Source organism: Acanthisitta chloris, unplaced genomic scaffold (genome assembly GCF_000695815.1).
Source record: "Acanthisitta chloris isolate BGI_N310 unplaced genomic scaffold, ASM69581v1 scaffold22269, whole genome shotgun sequence".
NCBI lineage: Eukaryota > Metazoa > Chordata > Aves > Passeriformes > Acanthisittidae > Acanthisitta > Acanthisitta chloris.
In genome coordinates, this window is record NW_008693499.1 from 20,883 (window position 1) to 46,203 (window position 25,321).

At 46.1% G+C, this 25,321-nt stretch overlaps 1 protein-coding gene across 1 annotated transcript; it reads right to left on the bottom strand.

Annotated features, from left to right (window-relative positions):
- Positions 1 to 557: 557 nt before the first annotated feature.
- On the bottom strand, positions 558 to 18,764 carry LOC103810208 (alpha-2-macroglobulin-like protein 1). Its single transcript, XM_009083101.1, has 25 exons — positions 18,681 to 18,764; positions 18,254 to 18,407; positions 17,742 to 17,826; positions 17,091 to 17,206; positions 14,950 to 15,059; positions 14,431 to 14,601; positions 12,908 to 13,132; positions 12,733 to 12,796; positions 12,065 to 12,210; positions 11,762 to 11,911; positions 10,738 to 10,929; positions 9,562 to 9,649; positions 8,782 to 8,935; positions 6,726 to 6,954; positions 6,248 to 6,371; positions 5,945 to 6,066; positions 5,472 to 5,523; positions 4,983 to 5,066; positions 4,432 to 4,608; positions 4,054 to 4,135; positions 3,316 to 3,472; positions 2,239 to 2,410; positions 1,600 to 1,814; positions 1,077 to 1,292; positions 558 to 677 (listed from the first exon to the last, which is right to left on the bottom strand). The coding sequence occupies exons 1-25, from the start codon at positions 18,762 to 18,764 to the stop codon at positions 558 to 560; spliced, it is 3,489 nt and encodes a 1,162-aa protein (XP_009081349.1).
- Between the last annotated feature and the right edge of the window lie 6,557 nt (positions 18,765 to 25,321).

Genomic DNA, 25,321 nt, shown 5'->3' on the forward strand with positions numbered 1-25,321 from the left:
AGTGTTTCTCCTATAAGCATACTTGTTTCTGTACTGTAATAAATCTTTGTGCCTCCCTTCATCTCTCTTTTAATTGTGCTGAGCCAAGGAGAATAAATTCCTTGGAAGCCTTCTGGAGTTACCTTCTTTAGGCATAGCAGGGAATATCACATTCTCCACCTGTTATCTTGGCAGTTCTGTTCCAAGTCAGGCAGGAGTACAGCAGAGGAGAGTGGTGTGACAGTCAACCAGGAGCAGAGAAGGGAAAACTTAGGAATATGTGTCAGTCCCACAAGACCTTTACATCACTAGTGTTTTGAGACCTAACCCTAGAAGGTGGTGAGACCCATAGACTGTGGGAGAACTTGTGGTCACTGGCATGATAACAAGATAGGACTATAGCCTGAGCCATCCCTCTGGGGCCTTGTACCTTTCACCTAGCTTAGGAGAGCACAGTTAAATAAATGGGGATATCTTAGCACTTGGACCTCAGGAGTGAAGAGGAACCCTTCTGTCAAGAGACTGGTGTAGTGCAAGAAGCCTCCTAGACAGGGAGGAAAGGGGCAACTTAAAGTCTCCTACCGAGCATGGATGGTGACAGGGAACTGGGCAGCATTGGGTGCGGTGCATTCTGTCTGCACAGACACGGCAAAGGTGGCTTCACTCCTCAGTGGAGGGGTGTGGTACCGCAGAATGGCCTGCCAGGACAGAAAGAAGCTAGTTGGCAGAGGATAGCAGGGATTTTTTTTAATGGAGAGTATCCTTGTCTAGCTTTGGCTGTCGTTTGCTGTCTTGCACTGGTGTAAGACAAAACTATGTGGCAGAAGCGGAGGAACACCAGTGCTCCTGGTGGTGTTCACTGGACTTCTTGGAGGAGAGGAGCTGCTCTGACTGGGTGGAGATGATCCAAATTTCATTTGGGGAGTTGCTGTTCCCTTCCTGTTGGATCACAGCTACTCCCACCAGCCCTGAAGCCCAGATTCTAAGCAAGTTACTGCAGCAGTTTGCTTTCAGTGTTGGCTAAGTAGCAAGGTAAGAAATCCTCTGGTGTTCAAGGCTTTTCCCCAGACAGATTTTTCATTTCTGTCTGGGCTTACCTGCAGGAAGAGACACCCATGGCCCTGCACACGCACAGTATAATCTTGGGGAATGACTGGCAGCTCCACTGTCTGTAGCAGGAGGCGATTGCTACTGTCTACTTGGAAGTCTTGGCTGAACCCCTTAGAAGTGAGAGAAACCTGAAGATCAGGACGGTCCTTGCTGAAGATGCTGGTTGCATACAGGGCTAGGGCTTCCAGAGCAACCACGGTGTCCTGAGGAAAGAGATAAACACTGGGAAAAGTAGGATTCCTTCTTCCTATGCCAGTCCAGTCCTTCGCCTTTCCTGCCCTCAGACTGCAGTGAGGCCATAATAATGGTTCAGCTTTCCCCTTGGAGTTTTAGCATGAGATTACCACAGATGAATACAAATATTCACCTTTTCCCAATTCCCAAGAGCAGTAAATCAATACTTTTTTTTTATGTACTCTTTTTTTTTTTTTTTTTACTATGGGGTGTTAAAACCCATTGCTCTCAAAAAACATAGCATCATCTCTGATGATAATGGCACAAGGGGATTACCTGGGTAGAAGCAAAGCCTCCATATGGGTTTTGCTGCTTGGTGAGCCAAGACACAATCTGAGATGCCTTTCTGATTTCATCTGAAGACAAACTTGACTTCGTAAGGTGAGCCATGAGGATACTAGATGTCAATTCCACATCAACAGATGGAGCCCGATACCAATATAGGGAATCTTCTTCCTGTTTGGACTGTTGACTCCAGAATATTTGGTCATCTAGAGGTGGAGTGGGAACATTTATAGAGTGTGTAGCTCTGCCTAGTGGAGTCCCTGTACTGAGTGAACATGTACATTGGACAAGATATGGGTGCGTAGCTCCCTGTTTGCTCCCCACACCCTGCTTTTCCCAGTAAAAAGCTAGGCCTACAGGCTGGGAAGAGCTCCACAACATCCATGAAGCTCCTCTGGTTTGGATGATTGGGAGGACAGGACTGTGAGATCATCCATAGAGACAGTCTGTCCCACAGTGTGGATATAACCTGTGACAGCTTGGCAAATACGGGCTATCCAAGCTTTGGACTCCCCATGAAGTTCTGTCAGTGCCCCCCACTCCTGCCCTCCATTCCCCTGGTTGTTCAACTCAGGGATCTCCACACAATTCTGCCAATGGCCCTCTCTCCTGTCCCACGGTCTTTGGTACCTGATATTATGGCGGCTTTATCCAATCTTTTGAGGATTTTCTGCCTGAGGGCCTTATCACCTGCTACTGCAAAGGCATTTGCAGCTAGTGCCAGGCTGTAGAGGCTGGAACTGCCAGTATCAGCATTGACCAGGTCTTGTATACATTTCAAAGCTTTCCACACAACTGGGTCCTAGGATACAATTTAAAGCACACGGGTTGCTGGCAGAGGCTTCACTAATGGCATCTTCACTAAAGGCAAGGTGTTTGGGAAGGGAATGCAGCTTTGACCTGTGCAGAGGAGGGTGGAAACAGGAACAGGACACATGGGGAGAACAGTGGTGACATACCCCCATGCACACAAAGGCAGAGCCCCCATGCACTGCCTGCCAAGAGGCTGCACACACAGCCTGTCCCCACTGCTGATACTCACAGAGTGTGGCATCCCCGAGTGTATGAGAGCTGTGACAATCACAGAGCTCAGCCCCAGTCCTTCCTCCACTGCGCCCTGCAGCCACCACAAAACAGAGAAGAGGAGGGATCCCATGAGAAGGGAGAAGGTCTGTTTTCCAGTGCCTTCTGTACCCCTACAAAAAGCCATCACAGGCAACAGTGCTGCACCTATTCCTTCTCCTGAGGGAGTTCCAGGACTGGCATCTACTCTTGCAGGGCCTGCTTACCAGAGCACTTCTCAGCCAGAGTTCCCCAAGCTCCTCTGGGTAGCTGATTCCCTCCCTCTGCTGAACACATTCCTCTTTTCCCTCCCCAGCATAAGATGTTCAGTAGCAGATTTCAGTGCCAGGGGAAAGTGATGCTCCCACAAGCCCCTGCAAGGTGGCATGTGTTAGCTTTTCAGATGAAGGCAAGGCAGGGCACTGGTTCAGTTTTCATGTGTGTATCATCAAATGCAAACCTCTATCATTCATAACTGGAAAAAGTGCCATTGTGAGTAAGCAACCCTGAGGGTCACCCAAGGATGACCTTGGGCACTTCAGAGCCTCCCTCCTGCAGTAGGGTTCCTTTGTTCTTGACACTCAAACTGGGCCAGAAAGTGAAGGAGCTCTGAGGTGCCTAATGAACTGCGAGGACATTTCATACCATCAGACCGTTGTTGAAGAGCTTCCCCACACTCTTGAAGCAGCCAGATGGAGTCTGACTTTTAATCAGGGCACTGGCAGCGTCCTTTATATTTTGTTCATCTATGTGGATGAAGTCCCGGGCTTGGCTAAAGGTCTTCAGGACAAGGGCAGTAAGCCTAGAGCCAAGGAAGGAAGAAGAAAATAGAAATGAACCAGTCACTGATGCCCATCTCCAGCAAGAGAATCCCTGTAGAAATACCAGCAGGCCAGAGTCTCTGTGGAGAACTGGAAGCAATGCACATGAGTTAGATGCTCTTGAAGCTCAAGCTCAGATCCGTTTGCAGCAAGAAAGTAAAAATTCAGTTTGTCAGAGGCAAGCACAGTTCAGTGCTTCCCTCAGAGCTCTGCTAATTCCAAAAGGGTGCACTGTTGCCCCAGAGGGCTGACGTTTAGTGAGCTCACTCAGACCCATTCCCAATCCTGTTTGGGCACAAAGCATTCTGAAAAAACTGGAAAGAAGGTGTCTTTGCAGCCAAGTTTTCAGGATCAGCCTCATTTGGTGTGCCCAAGCACAAACAATTCAAGAGGGGTACTTCAAGTTAGCTCATTGGCACAGCTCTCTTCCAAAAATCTCAGGAGCAATTTTTGTTCAAAACTTCAGACTGCTTCAGTTTCCCCAGACAAAAAATCCAAGCCACCTTGAGCCTGACCAAGTCAAGCTGTTGTTCCTCAGTTACGTCTGGATATCTATGCTTACCATGTGTTCCCTGTCTCACTTCCTTCCCCAAAGGCACTGTATGAACCGTCTGTGTGCTTATACAGGAGTTGCTGCTGATATCCTGCAAGAAGAGGCTGGGGGTAGTGAGGGTGCCCTATGTCCATCATGTTCTCAAGGAGACAACCTGCCCCACCAACCCTGCTGATCATTATAGAGAGCATTATCTCTAACAAATTTAGCAGGGGGTGCTGTGTACCCCTTGTTCAGCTGAAACACAGTTGCCTGATTTACACTGCTGAAATCACCATGGTCTCAGGCAAGGGATGCTGCACAAGTCCTGTTCAGCACCAAGCCTGAGCCAGTGCAGTAGCAGACATCACCAGCTTAATAGTCCATCATGAGCAGAAATCCACTCACCTCTTTCCAGATAGCCAATTGCCTTCTGTTTGATTTCTGGAGTCAGTTGTCCTGTTTCTTCAAGGTATTTTGTGATAAAGACATTTGGGGCAAAATGAACCATGTTCTGCTCACCACAGCCACTGGACATCTGGAGGAGCTCACCTATGTTGTCCAGTGCTGTCCCCAAAATGTCACCTGCAGGACAGAACCACAGCTTTGGGAGCTATACATATTCTTGCATGTAAAACAATTCTGGCCTTACCAATTCTCCAGATCACCTGCTAAGACTGGTCTCAGTTCACCTCTGCTCAAGCTAGGGTGATGTTAATGTCTATAGACTGTAGGAATAGTGATATATTACTTGTCTATCTTTCCCTTGACTAGGTGAAAGTATATATCCATCTGGCCCAGAGTCACTTGTATAAGAGAGATGGGATGTTTTTCTGGAAGACATCACACCTTGTTGTATACATTCACTCTTATTACTCCTCTAAAGCAGATACACTGGCACCATAAGAGAACTCTCCTTCAGGGAAAAATATTACTGTCCAAGACCCCCTAAAACTCACCTAGGAAAGAGATGTGAGCTCTCTCCGACCCAAGGACCATGTTCTCTGGCATAGCGAAAGTGATTGTCTCTGAAGCTGAAGCTCCTGCAAATGGCAAAAACATCAGAGCAACTACAGGCACGAGGGAGATGGCAGTCACAAGCATCCCCCAGGAGATGATGCAAACAAGGCTGGGATCAACTCATCAGGTGGTGAAATCAGCACTCAAAAGAGAGGATGACATGGAGATCAGACCACCTGCTGATGAAGGACTGTGATGTGGTTAGACTATGGCTTGGTGCTGCCAGAAGCTTTTAGTACTGGGTATGGCTGAATGGCTTTGCCTACCCATAAAATCTCTGAAATCCCTGGCTTTCTGCTTCCTACACACCTCCAGATAGTCCTAGAGTTGTTTAGATGCTGCACTGCATCTGTCTTATCTCCTTGGTCTGTGCACGTGCACAGCCCCAGTGGTAAGACAGTCCCTGTCTCTGGGGTGTCTGCACCTACCTTCAGAGCACAGGAGTGAGGTGTGAGTCTTTTCCTCCAGCAGCCCCTCTGCCTGTGGGGAAAAGGCTGGTCAGCTTACAATGGAGGGCAGTAAAATGAGATAGCAGCTGCGCAGCACCCCATCTTCCTGCAGGCACCTTTTCCATCCTCATGGGCAGGGCCTCTGCAGGGCCTCACACAGACAGCAAGGATATGCATGCCCACTGTGAAGTTTTACTGGGAAGAAGATTTGTAAGCTGTTACATGACTTTTGACCCCACTGACCTGCTAGCAAACAGTTCTGACATCTCTGTCCCACTGAGTGGAGAAGCTCATGCTCCTACTCAACCTACCCTTAGAATCACTCCTTGACCAGCCTCCCTGAGAAGTGTGCCTACCCATCCAGCTGACTCTTCCTTCCCAGAGCAACCCACCAGGGTGTTTTGAGCCTGACCCAGTTCTGACCTCACCAGAACCCTGAAGCATACTCTGACCTTCACCGGCATGTGTTTAACCACTGTGTCCTTCCCTCCAGACTCCGGCACAACGGCTGTACTCTCAATGCAAACATCTTCCTGGTCTATTGCCTCAGCAGTGACAGTGAAATTCACCTTCCCTAAAGAAAAAAACCATTAAGAGGCCAGTTGACACATCCATGCCTACATTTCAGTTTGCTCAGCCTAAGGCTGCTAACTCATGCTTAGCATAATAGGCCAATCTCCCTTCCAGCCCAGCTTTGGTTTCCTCAAGCAGTTCTGCCAGTGCCTCCTATTCCTGCCCCTCCCTTGTCCTCTTACCTAATTTTGTAGCCTTCACATCCCAAAAAAATGTTTTTGCTGAATCAGGACACAGACAAGTAGTGAACTGGACATTTGCATGCACAAATTCAAAATCCTTGGAGTCCATTAGGCTAAGTTGAAGCTGGAAGTGAAACAAAAGGGAGTTCAGGTTACAGAGCTGCTGCTGCATTTGTTGTTCCAGCTCCTTGATCCAAATGACAGTCAATTCCAGGAGCCAAGGGTGAGTATGATGGTGGCTCTGTTACAATATCTGTGGGACATCAGCAGTGCCTCATGGACATCACAATCATGTAGGGTTCAGCTTATGGGAAGAGATAAACTGGACAGAAATGGCTCTATGTGGAGCTTTATGAACAGCTTCTTTGGTGTCTTTTGTCCAATGACACAGGAGGCAGCCCCTTAAGCAGGTCTCTATCAGTGAAATAGTTACCATGTATCTCCCTGCCCAAAAATCACCCTGGAGGGAGCTACTCACCGTCATGCACTCCTTCAGGTAGCTGAAGACTTTGACTTTCAGGGGAAATGACTCTCCACGGAAAACAGAATGGGGCAAAATGGGTTCCACGAAGAAGGGCTTGAAGCTTCGCAGGCTTGTGGTCTCTGAGATGCCCAACCCATGGCTCTCTGACGTGCAGAAGGTCATGGCTCTCCAGTCTGTGATAGTGTCAGGCACTGTGACACTCAGCTCAGCAGCCCCTGAATCACTGTGGAGAAAACAGAATGGAATGGGTTGTCCCCACCCTGTAAAGATTTCTTTTGGGAAAACAAATGCAGGAATTCAGACTATGAAATGGAAGTGTGTGTGAAGGTGTGGGGATTCCTAGGAAACAGGACAGACAAAACAGTTCATTTTTAGGTCCCTCACAGAAGGATAGTAAATAGGTGGGCAAGGAAGGACTGAGAGGACAATGCAACCCAAAATTCGCTTCTGGGAAGTCTTGCACTTCAAATTCTTGTTTTGTGTGGGCACATAGGACTCCCAGGAGTCCTAGTTATACACTCGGCCTGTGCCATGGAGTACATGTGACACTTTCACCACACCATCACCAAAACCCCCAACCACAGCTCAACAGTCATGATGAGTGTTACTCACAGAACTACATAAAAAAACCAGAAGATGGTCCCTGCCCTGAAAGACCATAATCCAGTGAAACGAGGTAGAGAGACAGAGATCCATTTTTCACAGATGGAGTGCATGGACATGTGGGAGAATTAAGACAGAGGAGATGTGTAAATATGGGGAGAACAGTGAATGCTGCTTAACTTGACTTTCTCAAGGCCTTGGACACAGTGTTCTGTAATATTCTTTTAGGCACATTAGTGTGAACTGGACAAGTGGACGATATGGTAATCAGAAAATTCACTGGACCACTGGGGACAAAGGATGATTATTCATGATACAAAGTCCAACCGGTGGCTGTTTACTCATGGTATCCCTCAGGGACTGACATTTTGGGGCATTAACAGCTTTATTAATGACCTGGATAATAGGAGAGAGGATATTCTCAGCAAGATTGACAGACTAATCTTACTATCTATTAACAGACTATACCTTGTTAGGGAGTGGCTCCTGATATGCTGAAGGAATATCTGGAGGAAAAGCTGCTATTAAGAGGAACCTTGACAAGCTGGAAAAATGGGCTTGAAAATGGATAAATTCTGTATCTGGGATGGAATACTACAATGAAACAGTACAGGGTAGGCAATGTCTGGCTTGTAAGCAATTGTACAGAAAAACAGGTGCGGTGAATACCAAGTTGACCATGAGACATTTCATGTGCCCTTACAGCAATGACAGCCATCTACTTCTGGACTGTATTAAGAGGCCTGCAGCCAATGAGAAAAGTTATTTTTCCCTGTATTCTTCCATTATGGGACCATATCTGGTGCACTGTGTCCCATTTTTGCCTTCCATTATACAAAAGATACTGACATAATTGAATGCATCCAGTAGAGGACTACTAAGAGGGCTGGGACATTTGATGTACAAGGAATGGCTGAAGGAACTGGAGTTTTCATACTTTGGAGGGAAAGGTTAGAGGAACATCTTTCAGCTCAGGTGTAGAGAAATGGAACCTGTCTTTTCTGAGGTGCCTATTGATAGGATAAAAGGTAACAGACATAAGTTGGAGCATGACAAATTCTGACTTGAGATTTTAAAAAAACCCCATGAGAACAGTCAAATATTGGAGAAGGCACCCAGATAGTTTGTGGAATCTCATTCTTGGAAATACAGAAAACAGCTTGATCTAACTGGACCTGCCCTGTGTAGGATGCTGAGCTACTGACCTTTGGGGGCCTCTTTCATTCTATAGGAATCTGTGATGTTAAATTCCTAAGAGCACAGGAACTGAACCAAACCTACATTGTCCTTATCCTCTTTATCACGTCTCCCCTTTTTTTTTTTTATTTTTTTTTTTTTTTGTGCACAGAAAGCAATAAGTCTCTGGATCTGCTCCTGCCCATTCCCTCTATACTGTGGCTGGTAGAAGGTCTGGATACATGTGGGGCCACAGTCCATAATTACTCACTTGATGGGAACAAGAGTCCAGATGAATGTCTCTGGAAACCAGGCACGTACTGGCCCTGACTCACTACCCAGTTCAGTGTGCTCTGACTCAGCACGTTCAACAGCAGCATCTGTTTCTGGGTCCGAGTTGTCCAGTTCTGCCCGCTCGTCATAAGCTATTGGGAATACAAGCATTCATTCAAAGGCAGAGCAACACTGAAATCAGGGTAGAAATCAGCTGAGAAAAGCTCAGTTCTCCATCCCTCCCACTCCCACTCCAATCTCCCTTGTCCTCTACAAGATGTCCTCAACCTAATTCACTGTTGTCTTCCATGAAACAACCCAGGAGACCAGGTGGATTCCAGTATGTGTGTGCTCCCCCATGAGAAATTGTACCTTCTCACACTTTTGCTCTCAGCCCCTTCAGAAAAGCTGAAATACTGTCCAGTGCCAATCTTGGCTCATTCTCTAATTTCCAGCAAGTCCTTTCCTAGTCTTACAAACAGATTTTCCTTCCTGAGAGAGCTGCCTTATTTTCCCCCTTGACCACATTATCTTCTTGCCTGACATCAGAATCTTCCAAGCAGGTTCTTCCTATGCAGCCACCCCTCCACCCCTCCAGTGCACTGGACTCACACACCAGGATCTTTCCTCTCTTCCTATGGTGCCCATCTCCTGCGCAACCACCCACTCATCTCCAGAAGCCATTCCCAGTTCCTAAGCACACTGCATGTTCAGCTGCCCATGTGCAGCCTGTATGTTACCCGTGATTTCCAAAGAAACAGGAAAAATCAAGATGTACACATGTAGTCGTAGTAGACAGTGGTCTGGGTGCGGCACTCAATTGGAGACTTGATTTTAAGACTGGTTAAAAATGTTAGACCTGAATTCTGGAAGACAGAAGGGCAAGAAAAGACGGTAGATTTTGGGAGGGGAAGGTGTCTGAGGGTCTGTCTCTGCCTCCACCTCCCAGAATATCAGCCACCCTGTGTTGTCACACTTCAGCCCAACCTGTGAATTTTTACAGGGACAGAATGCAGAGCTGCCCTGCTTGCAAAGCCCAGTCCTGGCCCCTCATGCCAAAGGATTGTGGAGGTGACCACTCACATGTGCATGTGTGCTGGTTTTGGCTGGGGGAGAGTTAACTTTCTTCACAGTGACTAGTATGGGGCTACGTTTTGGATTTGTGCTGAACACAGGGTTAATAATGAAGAGATGTGGGAGGAAGGAGGAAGGGTGGGACATTTAGAGTGATGGTGTTTGTCTTTCCAAGAAACTGTTATGTGTGATGGGGCCCTGCTCTCCTAGAGATGGCCAAACACCTGCCTGCCCTTGGGAAGTGGCGAATTAATTCCTTGTTTTACTTTGCTTATGTGCATGGCTTTTGCTTTCCCTATTAAACTGTCTTAACCTCAACCCATGAGTTTTCTAGCTTTTACCCTCCTGATTCTCTCCCCAGTCCCACTGATGGGGGAGTGAGTGGCTGCATGGGGCTTGGCCAGTGGCTAGGGTTAAACCACGACAGCATGCCTGTACACAAAGTCATTATTTTGGCAACACAGTTTCTGCCAACCTTAATCCAGTCTTGTTCTCATCTTTCACCTGCTATTTCTTTCTACTATTCTTTTCCTCCTTTCCCTGGTACGACTTTCCTCTTAGGTGCTTTGCTTTTCCAATCTCCAATTATCTCTGACACAGGCTGACACTCCACTCTCCTTCCAACCCCTAGAAAGTCTAAGGGTCTTGACCTTGGGACTAAAGGGGACCTGGGTTCTAGGAATCTACCTGATCAGTGGGAATTTATCAAGCTGGGAGCATGGAGCGTCAGAGATCTCTTAGTTCAGAAGCTTGGCAAATTCAGAACCTGAAGACACCGGCATTTACAGGAAAGACAATCTGTGAAGCTAACCAGTGCTGACCTGGGATACAAAAGGGCTCAGCTCTCATATATTTCAGGTTTTATGGAAATTAGATTTACCTTCAGAAGTTCATAAACATCTGGCTGGGACACTGCATAGGAGTTGTACACGGATGGTGATATTGTCCCTGGTGGAAGGGTAGTCTCAGAAGAACTGATGATTCCTGGACTCTTGTGAATAGTACAGTAGTCACTGTAGAAGTCTGTGAGAACGCTGGGGTGCTCCTGAGAATAGCTAAACATATTATACACCTGTAGACAGAAAGTGAAAACAGGACAGGTCAGTATGAGAGGTGGGAAGATTTTAATTTCTATCCAGAGATTTTCTGTGACCTCAGAGGCAGAGCTTGGATCTTGCCTGCACAAAAAAACAGCCACAAGGGGTTTTGAATTTTCATGATTTTTTCCTCCACAAATTTTAGATATATAGCATCAGAGATTACATGAACCCCTCTGGGGTATGGCTGTATAGCTGTGGCCACTTCTTGCTCACAGGTTGAACCTGTGAACTCAATGCATACAGTGAGGACACCTTCCTTGTATGAGTCATTAGACAGTTTCTTGTCTGACTAATGTCTCCTGGATTCACCAAGACAGTGTCAAGAGGCAGATCCAGTGTCCTTAGTGCCAGGTCTATAGGAGAAATGGGAACCTTCCACTGCCAGAGCACCACTTACAGTCCAGTCTGTGAATGGAAGAACTGTCTGGTTCATGTAAGATCAAACAAAGACATGGAGTCTATCACATAATTCTGTTTTTTCAGAGCACTGTCATGAATTGGTTTAGGAGATGGAAGTCTCTTGCCTTCTGGTTGCCACTGTGGCAAAGCACTGTAAATTTAACAAGGATGTGACTTTGGGCTGTACTTGGGAATGACAGTGGGTTATTCTATTAGATTCTGTCGAGACTGGAAATTTTGACTGGTGTTTGATGTTTGCCTTAATTTTTCCTCATTAAGCCATGCCCTGTCCCCATGCAAGTACTTGCTGGTATGTCCACTGTGCCTTGTTAAGCAGTTCCCGCAACAAGATACTCAAAAGATGTATCTCCAATATTAGCAAGGCTCAGCACTAAAATGACTCACACTATCCCTGGATAGTTCAGCCTCTGGCCTCAGGAGAAGGATGCCTTGGTCAACAGCACGGATGCTACATAAGGAGCCTGGTGCAGCCTGCAAATGGAGATGGACAGCTGATCCTGGGAGAGCCACTGTGTCTGAGAAGCCAAGCTTCACCTGAAACAGGAGAAGAAAGAGGGACTGAAAATACTGACAAGTGAAGAAAAGGGGAGACTGACGACTGGATTCTACTGGGCATCTATTGCCAATTTGCAGTTAATTTTCTACTGTCCAGCCTACCTGGCCCTTTATGTTTCATACACTACTTACATGGTTCCTGAAACACTTGGAGACTTTCAGACGGAAGGTATCAGCTGCCACTTGTCCCTCAGGGAAGCCAATGTAAACAAAGAGGGTAGCCATGGGTGAAATCAGGTCAATGGGCAGAGTGACAATGAAAGCCCCACTATACTGACCTGAAGGAAGAAGGAAAAAAAGTATAGGGAGAATCAAGGACATCTGTGACCAAGGATTACACTGGCAACATGCTCATCCTCTGTAACACTTCTGTAAAGTTACTTTGATAAAAACTATTCCGCTTTGCTTCTGGTGGAAGACCAGGATGTAGGTTAGTGCCATTTCGTAGCAGTGGCCTTACATCACAAGAGATCTTGGCAAGAATGAGCACTTGGAAGAGAAATGGCTTTCCCCTTGAATCCAGAAAAGAGATTCCATAAGTTATCTCGGAGGTCTCTGATAATTTCCTTCTTGGCAAATGAACTCTGACAATTTCATCATTTGCTCAAGGAAAAAAAAAAAGAGGGAAATTAAAGGACAGAAAAGGAATAGCATATTTGCCATTTCCTCTTGATTTTTTTTTGTTCTAGCTCTGTGGTTCTCTGCTGGTCTCAGACATCTTTTCTTTCCTTCTCCATTTAGGCTGGAAGGACTTTCCTGTTGAGTCCTTAATCTGCTTCTGGTATTTGAGACGCTCTTACCTAATGGTGGATCAAGAAGTACTGTTGTTTGTCCATGATACACAAGGGATCCTCTGGCCAAAACCTAAGGGTAATAAACAGAACAAAGGCCTGAGAGTGCCTCTGCTCCTTGTTTCTGGGCCAGCTAAGGGCCCTGTGCTGACACAGACCCTTGCTGCTGCTGCCCTGCACTCACCAGGTGGTAGAAGTCTGCTGTGGTAGCCCTGTCCCCCAGCTCTGTGGCTAATATGCTATAGTGCACAGTGACCTGCTGCACATCCCCGCAGGGTGGCATTGCCTGCACTGGCTGGATCCTCACAGAGCTGCGGCTGGAAGAGTAGAAGGCTCTCAGCGTGAGTGATGCAGTGCCATAAGACACCTTCACATTTCGACTGCTTAAGTCCTCTGGCTGAGCCTTTGCCTGTAGAACAGAAAAAGTGTCTGAAGATTTCTTGCAGGTCTCCCCATGCTAAAATCAAGACTGACTGGACAGTGGGCTCTGAACTCTCCAAGGGTAAGGTATCTATTTCCACTAAAGCAAAGTTCCATCAGCCTCTATCTGTGGAACTTGACATTGTCTGTTCCAACCACACCCTAAAATAACTAGCAGCTAAACATGAGGCAGGGAGCTGTATACACTAGGGGTTTGGCTGGAGCATGAACTTCTGCAGTGTTGCTGGTACCCTGGGAGCAAGTCAGATTGTTAGACTGTGTATAGTGGCTTCTTAGTCCCTGTATCAAACCACTAAACCCTTTGCTTCTGTCTGGTACTTGTGGGTAAATTATCAGCATGGATCTGCCCTGATAATGTATTTCACCGTTCAGTGCTGTTCCACTCAAACACTTTTATTTCCCTCAGCATTTTCTCTAATCCGTAAGGTAGAGGTGGCAGGGGACAACTGAATATCAATAGCCTTGCTCATCTTTGACTTAGAATCTATCTGTACTGACACTGTAATATTAACATCTTGTGGACTTACAGCATCAAGATCCACCATCTAAGATATCTCTGATAATATCAGAGACAGGGCTTGCCTTGAAGTGCTTTGACCTTGAAGATGGACAGGACCTGCATTAGAAGCCTAGCCCGACAACCAGACAAGAGAGATTTCCTTGTTCATGGGAAAACAGCTGCAAATTTATCTTTGACAATTCCCTGCTGGTGGCATCCCTATTTAACTCCTTACTTTCTGGTTACTTGCTTAACTCCAGATTGGTTTGCAGCAACTGCTTCCTAACTAGCCTTCCTTCTTTCTCTCCTAAGTTTTCCACCTCTTATACTCCATGTTTCTCCTAACTTTTATGCTAGCAGGAAACAATACTGATCATGTACATTTTCTTCTCCACATGTATTTTCAGATTGTTCTTCCCTAGTTCCTTTCCTATCTTCCTGTTCCACACCAGGTGGGAGTTCTTTCTTTGCTTTTTGTCCCTGCCCAGTCCCAAAAAATCCTTTCCATCTCAGACAGAGATGCTATATAGGTAGACCTCAGTCACAATTTCATGGAGTTTTTGTCCATTGCCCCATCTCTCATCCTGTCTCCTGACTGCTCAGGGATGGTGTATTGCACTAGGGGCCAGAACACTGGCTCTGCTATGAACAATTCCTCTTGCCCTAGATCTTCGTCTCCCTGGCTATATCAAGACAATGACAGACTGTAGGTCTGAAGGATGCATTGTTCAGTGCGAGCCGAGTCCAGTGTAATTACTGGGCCTAACCTGAAGCAGAACTCTACTGCTGTTGTCCCAGGCTGACGTCTCTAAGATGAAAGCGGCCACCCCATTGTCATCTGTGAAGTAGGTCTTGGTCTGCTTCCTGCTACCATAGGATACACTAAGAATCACCTTCTTGTTCTTCAGGTGTGTCCCATTGATAGTTTTGAGTTCCAGCTGTAATGATGCAGAGAACAGTCAGAGAATTGGAGACCTCAGGATTGAAAATCCACTCCCCAGTAAAATTACTGGTTCCTCCCTCTGCAAAGGAACTATCAGTGTGAAATTTAACTTCTCTGACTCCTCCCCATTTATGCAGCAGCTATCTCATCTGGCAAAGCCACATATCCCGTGGTCATACCTTTGCGTAACCTCTGGTAGATATGTTAAAGGAGACACTGGGATAGAGGATTGCACTATCAGCTTTGGGCAGCTCAGAACAAGGAAACCCCTCAGTACTTCTATGCCCACAATCTACTTAGGCCCAGCTGCTGGGCTTTCCATGTTTCTTCCCTTTTCACTTACATTTCCATAGTAGGGAGCTCCTTGCTGATAATAGTAGCTTGTCCCCCAGAACTGGAGAGTTCCAATATAAAAAGTGACCTTGCAGTATTCAGTGGTGTTGAACTCCACCCCTGGGAAAGACCGGAGGTACATGCAGGTGAATATCATGTGTCCAAGCAAAGGCATCAAGATTGGATGAACTGAGGTAAGGGACAGACTATCAGTCACAGGGGATTGTACTTCCTCCATGTAACTTCAGGAGTCATTTAACACGTGTGCGTGCATGCATACACACACACACACACACACACACACACACATACACACACAGAGCAACAGTGCCTCCTACATTCTGACCTGCTAGAATGACAGCAGTCTACCAGAAGGTCTCTGCCAGAGACTTTTCAAATGCCCCTTTCCACTTTATTTAAGATGGTCCCACTCATAATTGTCATCTTCCATTCTCCTTCTCTTCTCACAGCAGAGTCACTAGAAGGCAATATTTTTCCTTCCCTTCACCACGTAAGTTTGCAGTCTGCTGTCTTGCCATGTGGTGCCCATTTGAAACCACTGCAGCTGTTTGTTAAGTGAATGTGTCACTGCTTTCTGCATGGGGCTGCAAAGCATTTTCTTATAAGGAAGGCTTAGTAAAATTTTGTGAGAGAGGGAACTTTACAGGAAACCTTATCTCCTTATCTGGGATGTGGAGATAAATCTAATGAGGAGCTAATAACAGTACACAGTCAGGGCCTTGGCTATCCCTGGTTGCTCTGAATAACTCCTCATTCCAAAGGACTATCCTAAAGTATGGTCCAAGAACAGAAGGACCCGGCCTGGCCCACCTCTGCGCTCATTTCTGATGTGATAAGAAGTCAAGAAAAAGCAGCTCTTGCCCAAGTCTGTTGAACCAAGGTGACTGCCAGATCTGGACTGTCAGCAGCTTGTGGAGGAGCAAGCATACTGGTAAAGCCCATCCTGCAACTGGGAGAACTCACATATCCTGAGTCAGACCTGGGTGATATGATACACAAAAACACTCAGGTTGTCATGGTACTCCCAACCCTCTGGACATTTGACCTCATGGAAGCCAGTGCAGAAAGCTCTAGTGGTTTTATGGGAAGACAAAAGAATCCATAATGGTTCTTACAGATAAAAACCCAAAGACAAGAATGTTGTATGACTGGAAAGTAATAGATTTTCCACAAAGAGTAGAATCAGTTTTTTTCTACCTGTTCCACTTTCTTTCAGAAAAGCCACAGCTTCCAGGTTGAAATCATAATTGTCACCATGCTTCCGGTGGTAAATCTTAATATTCACCTCAGTGGCAAAGCAGCCATCCTTGTTTGTCTGGGAATATGAAATTGTATTTGTTAATCAATCATGAATGCACTAATCCCTTCTGCAGCACAGATCAAACCCAAGGGCTAGAAATCTAAAATTATATGACTAAGACACTTGAATTAAAGGAACAACCCCTATACTGGCATGAAACATACTTGTTTTCTGTAAGACAATCACTAATAGGAGATGCTGTTCCACATGTATGTCATCCTTACATACTCTGCCATGCGCCAGTAGCAAACATGAGTTGTCATTTCTCCCTGACAACACAATTTCTTCAGTCAGTGCAGGATTTATCTTTAAGATATGTGCTTGGTTACTTATAAATACTTCAACAAATATAGATACTTCCATTCAACCCTAGACATGAATGCATAAAATCTGTGATGAAGTGCAATTGCTTGCTTAGATGCAAGAGGTAATTTCTGACTCTCCAAAAAACTTGTTTCTGGGATACAGCACATAGGTGTTAACACTAGATTAAAAAGTGGTGCTAAAATGCATCCAGTGGAAGTGAATTGATGTGAACAGTGTTTGCATTTTTTATTGCCCTGTTTCAATACCTGTTTTGTAGACAAATCTGCAAGTTAGCTGGCCTGCAGCTGCTTCTTCCTTTGAGTGTATCTAAGTGCAGTTAGAGAAATCACTGAGAGGGGCTAAGATTGCTACACTGTGGAGTTAAGGATGTATCAGTCATTCATCCCTGAGCAAAGGGCATGCTGCTTCAATAGCTGGTATCTATCCCACTCCTTCCTTTAGTATTCCTTGCCCTGGTTCCTCTCTTTTGCAAGAGGAGTGGATGTCCCATGTGCTCACCTCACCAGTGTATTCCTTACAAATGCTGCGCTTGGCTTTGGAAGACTTCCGATTATAGTGGATATGTTTACGACACACCACAGCCTTCACGCTACCATGGACTGGTTTCCCATATGTGTACCTGGCAAACAGAGCATAGAGGACTTACACTCACATACAGAAACACTGTCTCAAGAGCAAATAATATCAACTTTAGCCTGTGGTTTGCAGCTATACAACCCAGACACCTGCAGTATCTTTATGGTTCATGAGCTCAGCAGAGGCCAACAAGTAAAAGTGACTTCATCAGGCTGAGAGGTTCTCTCCAAGCCAACACCAGTCCCACCAGGCAGGGCTAGGGGACCTTGTGCTGCCACAAGTTGAGCCATTATTCCTTCCACACTGTCACTAATAAATGCAGCAGAGATACTGTATTGTAGTGCACATGCTCTGCTGAGGGAATCCACTGCCACCTTTCATATTCACAGAGAAAGAAGTAGGGAGAGAGAATATGAAGAAAGGTGAGAGTCCATGAGAATTATTTAGCAAAGGATGCCAGGGAACCAGATTTTGGGTGGGGGTAGGGTTGTCAGAGACCATTTTGAGCTCAGTTATTGATGGCTGTGCAGTTTCCAAACTAGTAAGAATGCACCTTCTGCCATGATATGTCAGCTCACATGCCACAGACTTGGAGAGGGAAGTTTTCCTCCAAGATGGTGACCACCTGAGGCATCTGGATGGAGACGCTGAACTTGGGCAGCACTGTGTGAAAGCAAGAGAAATGTATTTCAGTGAGAATAGAGAAAGATCATTTGTTCCAATCCTTCCTAAGTGATTGTTTACAGAAATCTCTCTTTGCATACCCTGACTGCCTGCACAGGGCCTGGTAGGAATGTACCAGCAGCCCAGCCAGGAAAATGTGATAGGAGTAGAGAGCCTTACTCTCCTCCCCAAAGCAAAGCTATGGGATACTGCCTCAGTCCATTCTCAGGACATCAGCGAGGGGAAAGCCAGTGGACCTGAGTGAAAGTCAGTGATTACACCTATTGGCAGGATGTTGGACATCTCAGGTGATAGCATAACTTGTGCAGCTGCTCACAGCTGCATGGCCAATTCACCTCTGAGTGAGAGAAGGGGGCTGGGGGCAATACAACCTTCTCTAATGCCATCAGCTTCCTGAGACTCTTACCATACTCCTCTACCCTGAAGGTGTGTGTGCGGTCAGGCATTTTGATGGTGTACTCTCCAACCGGTGCTTCTGCAGCCAGAGGGAAGGACAGATCCACAATACCTCCCACAGGTTTAACAGTCAGCCACTGTGCAATTCGGTTCCCTTTGGGGTCCTGCATAGGCAGTAGAAGAGAGTAGTTCCTCTCCAGTAGAAAAAGAGAGTCTTTTACAGGATGTCCAAGCTACCACAGCATAGTCTGACTGCACATTCTCTTGACCTGAGAGCCCAGGTCTGTGAACACAGCTACAGTGCTTGGGTAAGTTTGAGCTTGAAAAGGAAAGGACTTTTCTCTCTGTCTCATTGACAAAATCAATCTATCATATTATTGTTCTCTGGTGGCACTGCCATCTCACTGACTGCTGCACAACTGTGGTTTACTGCCTACCTGTCTCACTAAGAGGTGGTCCTTCTTAGAGACCTCTCTGGTGATCTGAGCTGGCAGAGCCTCCAGGTCACTGTGGAGACACATGTTGCCTTAAGGCATGAGTGATTTCAGGGGAATTTGATGTCTTGAATCCCCTGGAAAGGCTGAGGCTATGAGTCCAGGACTTCATGCAGGGGACCACTGAGGCGCAGTCATGAAGGACAGCATCCTCCCAGTGTTGGTTCTTGGGAGGGCAGGATACAGAACTTTGGCTACAGTCACACTGCCCAGCCTGGAAGGACTTAGTAATTCGTTGATCGGTGTTTCGTATGGAACAAGTGGCAACAGTTGTTTGAAAAGGAGAAGCTGGCTCAGAGTGCCATGTTTGTATAAACTGGCATAAAGTATTGATTAGATTTCTCAGAAACCATGTGTTTATGTATTGATTGCTTGCAGGGTGTGGCATGCAAATGTACATTAGCTCCTGCCAATTGCTAGTTGGAACTGTGACATCTCTGCATGGGTATTACAAACACCACACCACTTTCAGGTATCTTTCTTCAGCTCAGGTAGTCACAATACTAACTGGTCAAACTTTTGTTTCCTGCATGTTAAATAAATTTCAGAATTTTCACAAATCTTCAGTTCATAGGCTAGAGGGACCAAAAGTCCTGTAACCACTCTAGAAAAGTTTGCTGGAATGGTTTTCACTGGCACCTATCATTTACTGCATGGACCCCTATGTGATTGGTATCATGATACCTCACTGCCAAACTTTTGTGGACACCGAAGGAAGGAAGGAAGGACAAGAAGACAAGTACTGTTCCCATTCATTCTGAGGTAAGTGACTTTCTGTGACCATAATTCCCCATCATCATCTCCAAACCTGTGTCTTCCCCAAGATGAGAAGAGATCACCGCTTTCAATAAAGTAGATGCTTTACCTTCAGTTCCACCAGGCGCTGCTGTGGGAGGAGATAAGAATTACTGGTTGGATGCCTTCAGGTAAGTTACCATCCACCTCCCTGGTATTTTTTATTCCCCAGCCGTCTATCAGTCTTCCCTAAGAAATTCCAAGGGACTGCCCATAACTCAACATCATGAGCAGCTCCTGTGTTGTGAGCACCAAAAGCAACACTGAGACTAGCTGCCCACAGATGGATCACCATGCCGGGCCAAGCACTCATCCAGAAGCCATGATGTCAGCCCATAGCATTTTCAGACTTATTAAAGTACCTTTCCTCTTGACTTACCATTTCATTGCTGGCAATAAAGTTCTGATCCAAGGTTACAATCCGCAACTTTACTGTAAAGTGCAAGAAAAACAGGATTGGCTGAAATGAAATCAAGTATCTTAATAATAAATGACAAGAATGGATGGCTGAGAAAGATGTTCCATACGCATCACTGAGAGGATGTGGGCAGCAGCTAGAGCCATCCACTCCTGGACCTATGCCCAAAGCCCTTCTATGAGCTGGCAGCTTGATAGAAAAAAGTGTTAGTAGAGGCAGTGTGGGATTTTCTGTGAAGGCTGGCTGTCCTGGTGAGGAACAGCATTTTTCTGGACATTGGACCTGCTGTGGGCCACTCAGTCTTGCCTGCAGTGAAGGTCATCCTAGTGGAAAGGGTGGAGGCATGGGGCAAACAGCCCTGTGGTGATCTGAGCTGTGCTAGGGCAGTGGTGGGGTCTGCAGGACTGTGATTTTCATCTGAGGAAGTCTGTGGGAGAGGGATTTAGGGGCCTGACAGACTATTGTGGCTTTGACTGGAGCAATCATGAATATAACACAGTGGCATCTGAATCTTTTCTCACACATCAACCAAAACACATAAGCCCTGTTCATGCTGGCATGCTGTCAGAGCATGGCTAGTACTGGAGAAAACATGTGCCATGCTGACATAGGAGAGAGCTATTTCCAAATCCCTCAAAGCCTAGAAGGGTAAGTCTGTAACCCACCTCCCTTGACCAAGCACTAGAGGGTGCTCACAAGTCATGGCATTCTGTCCATACCAATCTGTCCAGGTTTGTACACAGGTTTGTCAGTCTGGATAAAAGTCTTCTTGTCTGTGTGCTTGATTAGGACTTTCTGTTTCTTCTGAAACTCTGAGTTGCCTTCCAGGACTGTGATAACAATAAAAGCCACTTCATAAGGGTTTCCAACAGGAGGAGGGACCTGCAGATAGAGTTGTAACCATCATTCAAGGTGGATCCCATTCATTGATCCTGAGGTTTTTGGAATAACGATTATGATACTACTTTTGTATTGCTCCAGTTCTTCTTGCCCTGAAAGACCTCACAGAACATTTAAAAAGGTTTTCTCACAGAGTAAAATATTAGTAGGCCTACACAGCAGGAAGAACACTGACAGACCTCTACAGGCTTACGCAGAAGATTCACTGGCCAATTAAGATGTCCTCATGGGAAGACACAACTCTTTGCCTTCCTGCCCTGAAAATGCAGAACTCACATGATATCCACCCTACTGACAACCTCTGAAAATATCTTCCTTACCTGGAAGCTTGTGCAATGAAAGAAGGTGAGCTGAGAGACGGACTGAGAGATCAGAGTTTCATTCCCAGCTCTGCTTTGCAAGGTTACTGACACATGGATTGGGACTGCTTGCTTTCTGCTGAGTTGGAGACACATTGTCTCTGAGAAGGGGTAGTAGAGCTGAGATGGTATTGCCACGGCATAGTTTCTGTTAAAATAGGGGGGAAAAAAAGTGAAACTGATTTTCTAAGAGGACAGGTTTTGACTGTGGGATATAGGTACTTCCTAGTAAGACTTCTGATCTCTTCATTCCATTGCCATGACACCAGTGGGACACAATCACACCATTCTCATCTATAGGTACCACAGACATTAACACTGAGCATGCACTATATGCTGCATGCACATATAGAAAGATAAAGTCACTGAAGTCATTGTTTCCCAAACTGAAAGTGAAAATAAGGTGAAGGGACCACCCCACATCACCCAAGGGATCAGCAGCAGAGCTCGACTACATTGCAGGTTTTCTGAGACTTCAGCTAGTCCACTGAACCACACTACTTATCACCATCAGTTTGCTTGGCTGGTTATCTGCTTTCAGTCCTATCAGCTACTCTTGGGCCCAGAAACAATGTCATGTGTATGGGAGCCAGCGTCTCAGCTTCATGTCCCAGACAGTCTCATAAGCACCTTCACTACAGCTCCTGACACTCCTGTCTTTCTTGCTCCCTTATGCCAGGCTACTCTCATTGCTGTGCCCATGATAATGCCAAGAAACTGTTCACACGGTTTGCTTGTTTTCATCTTTTACTGCACTGCAGCAACTAGGACAAACAAAAAGCCAACATGCAAGCCGATTTCAAAACTCTTATCACTGACTCCTCCCCCTTACCGCCTCTGAACAGGTTCAGCCAGCAGCATGTTTTGCAGCAGCAGGAGGGCAGGGCCTGGACGGATCAGAACTCCAGGAGGCAGGGGAGTGACCTGCTGGCAGGTCTTAGCTGAAGTTCAGCACCCTGGCAAGAGGGAGTCAAAGTCCTGCTGGCCAGGAGCCTTGAGTGCTTTCACACCTGGGTGCTGCCAAGCTGCCTTGAGCAGCTTATCTGCTGCCAATATTAGGGGATCTGCTAACAGAAGGCAACAACATTTTGATTTTCCTACTTAAGCTGGCTCATAGCACCTCCCCCTGCCACTTGGACCAAGGGATGGGAAGAGCACTAAAAACTCATTGCTTGAACCTCCCATACCTCCCTTGCTCCTAATGACTCTGGAATATTTTTAATACCCCTTTGACATTTCATTCCTTGCCCTTGCCTTCTGAGCTATCAGAATACAAGACAGCATCTCTGAGGCTGTCATTCAAGGATCCCAAGATCCAGGCTGGATTGCTTTCTCATGAATCTACAAATCTTCAACCTGTTGAAACAAGGGGTATTTTCATAAAGCAAGGCATCATGCTGAAGGTAACAGTGACAGACAGGTAGCAGAACACCATTTGTGTGGGAACTGTGTCAGCCTACAGAACATGTCCTAGAGGAAGATGCTGTACTTCTGCTGGAGAAATTTAAATTTTAAAACTAGACTTGTGCACACCACCACATATGACAGGAGGGAAGGCAACAACAACCCAGTGGCATTTTTCACTGTTTCAGCACAGTCATGCTTCTGTTTGCACTTGTGCCATGGATGCAAAAGCAAAGGCCTTCAAAAAGCAAGAGTAAGTTCACAAGCCAGGGTATCACAGCAGTGCCTGCTGGAACAGGAGTTGTACTCCTGAGCAAGCATATGAGGAGAAGCAGTGCTGGGAATTGTCCTTGATAGAGGTCTGAGAAAAGGCATGGTGGGAGTAGATGCTCAGCCACGAATACACTGCTTTACAAAGAGCATCCCTTTCAGACACCTTGGTTACATGTTTGCACAGTTTGTAAAAGCACTCAGCTTTGCTGTCTGAAGTTAATAATGCCAACCTATGACTCTGGGGAGAAAAGCCTAGCCCAAAAGAAAACTATATTCTGGAAAACAATAAGAGACAGAAGATATCAGCAGGTCAGAATAAAACATATGCACAAAGCTGGCAGAGCTGCTCTGCCAGAGTTCTAGATGAAATATATGGTCTACATCAAAGGTACTAAAGGAAGAAACAAGTCGCAGAGGGAGTGTGTGGGAAACAGCACATGAAAACCAAGCAAAATGTTGAGAACATGAGAAATTATTTCTCTCTGGAAAAACAGTCCTCAGCATAAGACTTTTGTCTGTTTCTGTCATGCTGCCACCCCCCCCAGAATCTCCCTCAGACCAGAGTGCTACGAGAAGGTGCTGAGGTTCTTACAGCATTGCAGGCATTCCAGCTGCTCTAGGCAGGAGAAGGATGCTGCCCCACAGGAAAGCGATGCTCCACATAGTTGATTGCAGGTCAAATTCCTCCACGGAAAGCTTAGTCTCTCTGTACCCCCTTCACCCCTGCTTCTGTTGTCTTCCTTCTTCCTTCTCCCCCTCATCCAGAGCTGAAGGAGTATGCAGCTCCTGCCCTAACAGGGCACTCGTTTCTCTCTTGGCTTCAAGACCAAGAAGGTGGAAGTCACGCTGCGCGTGGCTAGGGCTGGGACGTGGGCGGGTGAAAGGGGTGGAGACAATGTTTATTGCCTACAAAGCAAAGGCATTTGCTTCGAGATTGAAAGGCTTGCTGATGTTTCCCTGGGAGATGTCTGTCTTATGCAGCACAGCTGTTGGCAGCAGGAGTACTTCGTTATGATATTTGGTACAGGGGCCCAATTTTTTTTAAAAAAGTGTCTTTACTGGGACTTCATTGGAAACACCCTGGGACAAATTAATCCTTTATGATGGCAATGGATATTGCTTCATTGTTCTTCTTCTGTAGAACGTTTTTTACATAGATATATTATTTGCTGCTTATTGAAATTTCACTCCTGGCCTGCAGTCTCCAGCCAGACCAGCCCAGGGCTTCACACACAGCTCTGCTAGTGCTCCCATACCTCCCTATAGGAAGGGAAGAATTTTAGCGTATTATTATCTTTTTGTTGTCTGTTTCCATTCAACTTCAGAGACAGACAATTTGATGACCATTCAGAGATGGAGAGCCATATGGAGTGTTTCTTAAATCAGACAGAATTTGGACTGTTTTTTTGTCTCACTACTTTAGACTTGGACTCAAACCCATGATAATTTCAGAGAATCAAATCTGCTCCCAGATCAGTGACATACAGTGCTTTAAACCTGAAGTTTATCTGCAATGTCAATGCTAGGTTAAAGGCTAGTGAATCCCTGTTACATCGGACTGTGCACTAAGAGAGTGGATGCTGAGCACGCATATGGGGACTATGCCAAAGTAAACCCAGGCGATTGCTTCAACCAGGAGCAAGGCATGAGTGGATGGCAAATTCACTTTATATTGTGTACCCTTGGTTATGCTCTGCAAAAACATAACTGGAGCCAGGGCAGAAAGCAGACATCCACCTTAAAATCAGGTTGTAACTAGAGGACAAATTAATCTAAGCCCTGTACATTTCACTGCTATCACTCAGAAAAAGGAAACACAAGTTGCAGTGCCTAAGAAGAGTCTGGAGTAGATGGGTGGTCGTGTCAGTGTAGAATTACCTTATGGCTGGAGCAATCTGCCAGAAGATCAGACATCCAGCTTGGCGACACATAAAGTAGAGATTTGATAAAATATGTGGGGACTTAAAATGTCTTGCTTTACCTGGCAAGGCCTTACAGTGGAGCTATATGAGGGGAGTTGGCAGCAGATGGCAGGAGTTGCCCTGGAAAAGGTTCTGTACACAGGAGGATCAGACATGGCTGGGATGGATGGGTGGACAGAGGTAGTGATGGATGAAATGGAGATGATTTGAAAGGGTTTTACTCCAAGTTCTGAATAACTACTGGATGAGGGGAAGATCACTAATGATGCACAGAGAGTAGCAAGGATGCTTTCTACAAGCTGAGGGCAGTAGCTGGTGTGCAGATTTGGTTCTCATCAGATGCTGCAGCCAGGATCCAGACCAGCCACACATGAGAGGAGTTTTTCTCCTAAGTCCCCTTCAGCCTAGGTTAGAGGTCACCCATTCCACATACCCCTCTCAGTGTCCTGGCACCCATGGCCTGGAATACCATCTGAATGTACATGTGAGTGGAGGACTGTGCCACGTGACCTT

Excerpts from the sequence above, each read along its gene's own strand:
- LOC103810208 (XM_009083101.1), bottom strand. The coding sequence starts at position 18,764 with ATGTGTCTCCACAGTGACCTGGAGGCTCTGCCAGCTCAGATCACCAGA. Across the intron at positions 12,797-12,907 it reads CAGCAGACTTCTACCACCTG|GTTTTGGCCAGAGGATCCCT; the intron begins GTGAGTGCAGGG and ends TATTACCCTTAG. Across the intron at positions 678-1,076 it reads ATGGGTGTCTCTTCCTGCAG|GCCATTCTGCGGTACCACAC; the intron begins GTAAGCCCAGAC and ends CTGTCCTGGCAG.